Source organism: Acipenser ruthenus, unplaced genomic scaffold (assembly GCF_902713425.1).
Source record: "Acipenser ruthenus unplaced genomic scaffold, fAciRut3.2 maternal haplotype, whole genome shotgun sequence".
Taxonomy (NCBI): Eukaryota; Metazoa; Chordata; class Actinopteri; order Acipenseriformes; family Acipenseridae; genus Acipenser; species Acipenser ruthenus.
The window spans coordinates 1-7,500 of record NW_026708592.1 but is presented as its reverse complement, the minus strand read 5'-3'; the positions used below and the strand labels follow the sequence as shown (position 1 = coordinate 7,500).

Here is a 7,500-nt window from a genome sequence, read left to right as displayed (position 1 = left end):
CACAGTGAATCGCTACAGCGCTGGCTACAACTACAGCTCCCAGCATGCCTCTGCACCTGCGGCAATGGTGAGGCATGCTGGGAGCTGTAGTTCTTTAACTGCAGTGCGCTGTGGTCTAGCATCACGATACAGACCTCTATTACGATACATCCTGTAAAGAAAGCATCGCGATTCATCGATACACTGTGAATCGGTCCAGCCCTGGCTATAGGACTACAGCTCCCAGCATGCCTCCTCGTGGTGAGGGATGCTGGGAGCTGTAGTTCTTTAACGTGGTCTGGTACACTGAAGGCACAGCAGTGCTCCTGTCGCTCTAACTGCAATCACTGCAGCAAAACAGCACTGGAGTTGCAATTTCATTAAACAAGTCTGCTGTAACTATGAGAGCGCCCAGGCCTGCTGCCTCCTCTTCTCCCTCTCCCCCCTTCCTCGCCTCTCTCTCTCTCCCCCAATCTTCTCCTCCCCCTATCCACCCTCTCTCCTTCCCCTACCCCTCTCCTTTCCCCCTTCCTCCTATCTCCCCCCTCTCTCCTATCTCCCCACTCTCTCCTTTCCCCCTTCCTCCTATCTCCCCCCTCTCTCCTATCTCCCCACTCTCTCCTTTCCCCTTCCTCCTCTCTCCTCCCTCTCTCCTTTCCCCCTTCCTCCTCTCTCCCCACTCTCTCCTTTCCCCCTTCCTCCTATCTCCCCCTCTCTCCTCTCTCCCCACTCTCTCCTTTCCCCCTTCCTCCTCTCTCCCCACTCTCTCCTTTCCCCCTTCCTCCTCTCTCCCCACTCTCTCCTTTCCCCCTTCCTCCTCTCTCCCCACTCTCTCCTATCTCCCCACTCTCTCCTTTCCCCCTTCCTCCTCTCTCCCCCCTCTCTCCTTCCCCCTTCCTCCTCTCTCCCCCCTCTCTCCTTCCCCTCTCCTCCTCTCTCCCCACTCTCTCCTTTCCCCCTTCCTCCTCTCCAAACTCTCTCCTTCCCCCTTCCTCCTCTCTCCCCACTCTCTCCTTTCCCTCTTCCTCCTCTCCCCCCTCTCTCCTTCCCCCCTTCCTCCTCTCCCCCCCTCTCTCCTTTCCCCCTCTCTCCTTCCCCCCTTCCTACTCTCTCCCCCTCTCTCCTTCCCCCCTTCCTCCTCTCCCCCTCTCTCCTTTCCCTCTCTCCTCTCTCCCCACTCTCTCCTTCCCCCTTCCTCCTCTCTCCCCCCTCTCTCCTTCCCCCTTCCTCCTCTCTCCCCACTCTCTCCTTTCCCCCTTCCTCCTCTCTCCCCCCTCTCTCCTTCCCCCCTTCCTCTTCTCCCCCTCTCTCCTTTCCCTCTCTCCTCTCTCCCCACTCTCTCCTTCCCCCTTCCTCCTCTCCCCCTCTCTCCTTTCCCTCTCTCCTCTCTCCCCCCTCTCTCCTTCCCCCCTTCCTCCTCTCCCCCTCTCTCCTTTCCCCTCTCTCCTCTCTCCCCCCTCTCTCCTTCCCCCTTCCTCCTCTCTCCCCCCTCTCTCCTTCCCCTCTCCTCCTCTCTCCCCCTCTCTCCTTCCCCCTTCCTCCTCTCTCCCCACTCTCCCCTTTCCCCCTCTCTCCTTTCCCCCTTCCTCCTCTCTCCCCCTCTCTCCTTCCCCCCTTCCTCCTCTCCCCCCTCTCTCCTTCCCCCCTTCCTCCTCTCTCCCCCTCTCTCCTTCCCCCCTCTCCTCCTCTCTCCCCCCTCTCTCCTTTCCCCCTTCCTCCTCTCTCCCCCTCTCTCCTTCCCCCCTTCCTCCTCTCTCCCCCTCTCTCCTTTCCCCCTTCCTCCTCTCTCCCCCTCTCCTTCCCCCCTTCCTCCTCTCTCCCCCCTCTCTCCTTTCCCCCTTCCTCCTCTCTCCCCCTCTCTCCTTTCCCCCTCTCCTCCTCTCTCCCCCTCTCTCCTCCCCCCCTTCCTCCTCTCTCCCCCCTCTCTCCTTTCCTCCTCTCTCCCCCCTCTCTCCTTTCCCCCTTCCTCCTCTCTCCACACTCTCTCCTTCCCCCCTTCCTCCTCTCTCCCCCTCTCTCCTTCCCCCCTTCCTCCTCTCTCCCCACTCTCTCCTTCCCCCTTCCTCCTCTCTCCCCCTCTCTCCTTTCCCCCTTCCTCCTCTCTCCCCCCTCTCCTTTCCCCCTTCCTCCTCTCTCCCCCCTCTCCTTTCCCCCTTCCTCCTCTCTCCCCCCTCTCCTTTCCCCTTCCTCCTCTCTCCCCCCTCTCTCCTTTCCCCCTTCCTCCTCTCTCCCAACTCTCTCCTTTCCCCCTTCCTCCTCTCTCCTTTCCCCCTTCCTCCTCTCTCCCCCTCTCTCCTTCCCCCTTCCTCCTCTCTCCCCCCTCTCTCCTTTCCCCCTTCCTCCTCTCTCCCCCCTCTCTCTCCTTTCCCCCCTCTCCTCCTCTCTCCCCCTCTCCTTTCCCCCTCTCCTCCCCTCTCTCCTTCCCCCCTTCCTCCTCTCTCCCCACTCTCTCCTTTCCCCCTTCCTCCTCTCTCCCCCCTCTCCTTTCCCCCTTCCTCCTCTCTCCCCCTCTCTCCTTCCCCCTTCCTCCTCTCTCCCCCCTCTCTCCTTTCCCCCTCTCCTCCTATCTCCCCCTCTCTCCTTTCCCCCTTCCTCCTCTCTCCCCCCTCTACCATCCCCTCCCCTCTCTTCCCCCCTTCCTTCCCCTCTCTCGCAAATTCAAAATTAGCTTTATTGGCATGACGATGTTATACAAGTATTGCCAAAGCATTTACAGAACAAAAATAAAAACAATATCTCTCTCCCCTCCCTCTCTCCCCGTCCCCTCTCTCCTCACCTGTGTGACGGGTACGATGCCCAGCAGGGCCCGGTGGGTCAGCGTGATCCGGGTCAGCGCCGCCCCCCCCTCGGACCCCCACAGCGGGTTCTGACCCGGGTACTCCACCTGCCAGGAGATCCTGCGGGTCACAGCCGGGCCCGTGAAGTTATCGGACTGGAGAGAGAGGCGAGCCGGCTCCCAGAACAGAACAGAGCTGGAACCAGCGCCGGAGCCGAGAGAGAGAGGAGACGGGGGCGAGAGACGGGAACATGAACATGAACACAATCACACGAGAGCTTCTCTAGAGGAGTGTGAAAACATGAGAGAGACACACAGACACACAGACAGACAGACAGACAGACAGACAGACACAGACAGACAGACACAGACAGACAGAGCCCCACAATCCTGTTCAGTTTGACGCTACAATATAATCCCTTCTTCTTGGTGTCTGTGTTAGTTTACTACATTCTGAAAAGAGTTTAGTTTCATTAAAGCTGCAGACAGACAGACAGACAGACAGACAGACAGAGCCCCACAATCCTGTTCAGTTTGACGCTACAATATAATCCCTTCTTCTTGGGGTCTGTGTTAGTTTACTACATTCTGAAAAGAGTTTAGTTTCATTAAAGCTGCAGACAGACAGACAGACAGACAGACAGACAGACATACAGACAGACAGACAGACAGAGCCCCACAATCCTGTTCAGTTTGACGCTACAATATAATCCCTTCTTCTTGGGGTCTGTGTTAGTTTACTACATTCTGAAAAGGGTTTAGTTTCATTAAAGCTGCAGACAGACAGACAGACAGACAGACAGACAGACAGACAGACAGAGCCCCACAATCCTGTTCAGTTTGACGCTACAATATAATCCCTTCTTCTTGGGGTCTGTGTTAGTTTACTACATTCTGAAAAGAGTTTAGTTTCATTAAAGCTGCAGACAGACAGACAGACAGACAGACAGAGCCCCACAATCCTGTTCAGTTTGACGCTACAATATAATCCCTTCTTCTTGGGGTCTGTGTTAGTTTACTACATTCTGAAAAGTGTTTAGTTTCATTAAAGCTGCAGACAGACAGACAGACAGACAGACAGACAGACAGAGACAGACAGACAGACAGAGCCCCACAATCCTGTTCAGTTTGACGCTACAATATAATCCCTTCTTCTTGGGGTCTGTGTTAGTTTACTACATTCTGAAAAGAGTTTAGTTTCATTAAAGCTGCAGACAGACAGACAGACAGACAGACAGACAGACAGACAGACAGACAGAGCCCCACAATCCTGTTCAGTTTGACGCTACAATATAATCCCTTCTTCTTGGGGTCTGTGTTAGTTTACTACATTCTGAAAAGAGTTTAGTTTCATTAAAGCTGCAGACAGACAGACAGACAGACACACAGACAGACAGACACACAGACAGACAGACACAGTGTTATTTTGTCACCTGTGTGTGTGCGATCGTGCTGCTCTGCGGATGGTCAGCGAGGGTGGTGTGGTGTTTGGACCCCAGCGTTTCCTCCACACTCACTGTCCAGTCGTCTGAAGCGAGCGACGGGCTGACCGACTCCACGCTCAGACCTTTCTTCAGCTTCACTCTGAGAGAGGGGGGGAGGAGAGAGAGGAACGTGTCAAACTGACCGGGAAACGTTTTGATGAAACGGGAACTTCAGATCTGTCATGGGAACTTACACTGAACAGATTAAGGGGACGATAGAGGGATGGGGAGAGAGAGAGAGAGAGAGAGAGCTCCCGAGTTTAATCCTCAATCTGTGATGGAGTCGATGCCCAAAGAGGGAGATTAAAAACCTTCAGCATCTGAACATCTGAGACCAGAGAGAAAGAGAGAGAGAGAGAGGAGAGAGAGAGAGAGAGAGAGAGAGAGAGAGAGAGAGAGAGAGAGAGAGAGAGAGAGAGAGAGAGAGAGAGATGGAGAGAGACAGAGAGGAGAGAGAGAGAGAGACTGGTCACTGTCTGGTCCAGTCCAGTCTCAATACACTGGTCCAGTCTCAATACACTGGTCCAGTCTCAATACACTGGTCCAGTCTCAATACTGTAGACCAGTCTCAATACACTGGTCCAGTCTCAATACTGTAGACCAGTCTCAATACACTGGTCCAGTCTCAATACACTGATCCAGTCTCAATACACTGGCCCAGTCTCAATACACTGATCCAGTCTCAATACACTGGCCCAGTCTCAATACTGTAGACCAGTCTCAATACACTGGCCCAGTCTCAATACTGTAGACCAGTCTCAATACACTGATCCAGTCTCAATACACTGGCCCAGTCTCAATACTGTAGACCAGTCTCACCTGATCACCACCAGCTCTGCAGTGCAGTTCTCCCTCAGCAGCACCCCCACTTTGATTGGCTGCCCCAGCTTCAGGGGTCCTTTCGGGGAGCGAATCACGACGTTGGGGTCCAGCCTCAGCTCCTCCTCCTCCTCCTCCTCCCCCGAGTCCGGTCCCGGCGCCCCCCCGCTCCGCAGAGCCACCGCCCCGGTGTAGTGAAGCTCGTTCTGCGAAGGCTGCAGTACCGTCTCCAGACAGGCAGGGGGCGCTGTGCCGAGCGGGGGAGACGCTGTAATAGAGCTCTGCTTCCGCGCTGCTGCTGCTTCCGTCGGCCGCTCTGGTTTTCATAGTTTCCGTGGTGAACCAGGAGTGCGGGAATGTGAGATTAGCCACACAGACACCCGAGGAGGACTGAGAGAGAGAGCGAGAGAGAGAGAGAGAGAGAGAGAGAGAGAGAGAGAGAGAGAGAGAGATTAGCTGATTCCCCTTATTGACGGAGAATGACTTCTAGTGGAAACGTTTGCCGTTGAATTCACACTGAAGACGCTGAGAGAGACTTCTAGTGGAAACGTTTGCCATTGAATTTACACTGAAGACGCTGAGAAAGACTTCTAGTGGAAACGTTTGCCATTGAATTTACACTGAAGACGCTGAGAACGACTTCTAGTGGAAACGTTTGCCATTGAATTTACACTGAAGACGCTGAGAAAGACTTCTAGTGGAAACGTTTGCCATTGAATTTACACTGAAGACGCTGAGAAAGACTTCAAGTAGTTATTTTGGAAGCTACAATGCTAGATCTCTCGCTCCCCATTTTAAGTACCTGTATTAAGCATTTTGTTTGAAGTTCTTCAGTCTCTCTGAAAGCATGGAGAGTGACGCACCTCTCTCCTCCTTTCTCTCGTTCCCTCTCTCTCTCCACTCCTCCCCAGTGGAACAGCACTCGAACCCAGGGTCGAGAAATCGAGACCACGCCCCCATCCGGTCCCCCCAAAATAGAGGCAGAGAGTGAGGAGGGGAGGGAGAGGAGGGGGAGGGACAGCTCCTAAAACACAGAGAGAGGGAGAGAGACCAGTGATCAAGTTAATAAAGCTAATAAGAGGTGAGAGAATGGATTTTAAAGATGGTCAGCGCTCCTTTAAAGGGAGGGGCCAGTGATCATGTTAATAAAGCTAATAAGAGGTGAGAGAATGGATTTTAAAGACGGTCAGCTCTCCTTTAAAGAGAGGGGTCAGTGATCATGTTAATAAAGCTAATGAGAGGTGAGAGAATGGATTTTAAAGATGGTCAGCGCTCCTTTAAAGGGAGGGGCTGGTGATCGTGTTAATAAAGCTAATGAGAGGTGAGAGAATGGATTTTAAAGATGGTCAGTGCCTCCTTTAAAGGGAGGGGGCCGGTGATCGTGTTAATAAAGCTAATAAGAGGTGAGAGAATGGATTTTAAAGATGGTCAGCGCGCCTTTAAAGGGGAGGGGTCGGTGATTCAAGTTAATAAAGCTAATAAGAGGTGAGAGAATGGATTTTAAAGATGGTCAGCGCTCCTTTAAAGGGAGGGGGCCGGTGATCATGTTAATAAAGCTAATAAGAGGTGAGAGAATGGATTTTAAAGATGGTCAGCGCTCCTTTAAAGGGAGGGGCCGGTGATCCTGTTAATAAAGCTAATAAGAGGTGAGAGAATGGATTTTAAAAGATGGTCAGCGCTCCTTTAAAGGGAGGGGCCGGTGATCATGTTAATAAAGCTAATAAGAGGTGAGAGAATGGATTTTAAAGATGGTCAGCGCTCCTTTAAAGGGAGGGGCTGGTGATCGTGTTAATAAAGCTAATGAGAGGTGAGAGAATGGATTTTAAAGATGGTCAGTGCTCCTTTAAAGGGAGGGGCCGGTGATCGTGTTAATAAAGCTAATAAGAGGTGAGAGAATGGATTTTAAAGATGGTCAGCGCGCCTTTAAAGGGAGGGGTCGGTGATCAAGTTAATAAAGCTAATAAGAGGTGAGAGAATGGATTTTAAAGATGGTCAGCGCTCCTTTAAAGGGAGGGGCCGGTGATCATGTTAATAAAGCTAATAAGAGGTGAGAGAATGGATTTTAAAGATGGTCAGCGCTCCTTTAAAGGGAGGGGGCCGGTGATCCTGTTAATAAAGCTAATAAGAGGTGAGAGAATGGATTTTAAAGATGGTCAGCGCTCCTTTAAAGGGAGGGGCCGGTGATCATGTTAATAAAGCTAATAAGAGGTGAGAGAATGGATTTTAAAAGACGGTCCGCGCTCTGACCTGCTTTACAGTGAAAGGTCCGAATGAAGCCTGGACCACGGGGTAGTTGCTTCTCCCCAGGGGCGTGCAGCAGCAGCAGGGACTGGGAGTGGGATCGCTGGCTGGAGTTTCCCAGCACCTCTTGGTCTAACTGGGTGAGGACCAGAGAATCCCAAAACTTGAGGACGGAGATGTGCGCTGGGAGAGAGGGAGAGA

General features: G+C 52.8%; 1 protein-coding gene across 1 annotated transcript in view; it reads right to left on the bottom strand.

The window, feature by feature from the left end:
- The window catches only part of LOC131734614 (transmembrane protein 132A-like), a gene marked incomplete at its 5' end in the record, with an annotated part of 14,558 nt that extends 7,123 nt beyond the window's left edge, over positions 1 to 7,435 (bottom strand). The window contains 5 exons of the mRNA XM_059021411.1: positions 2,756 to 2,951; positions 3,001 to 3,038; positions 4,189 to 4,339; positions 5,059 to 5,380; positions 7,306 to 7,435. Of these exons, the coding sequence (XP_058877394.1) occupies positions 2,756 to 2,951; positions 3,001 to 3,038; positions 4,189 to 4,339; positions 5,059 to 5,380; positions 7,306 to 7,435 (837 nt within the window). The remainder of the gene's footprint in view (positions 1 to 2,755; positions 2,952 to 3,000; positions 3,039 to 4,188; positions 4,340 to 5,058; positions 5,381 to 7,305) is intronic.
- Between the last annotated feature and the right edge of the window lie 65 nt (positions 7,436 to 7,500).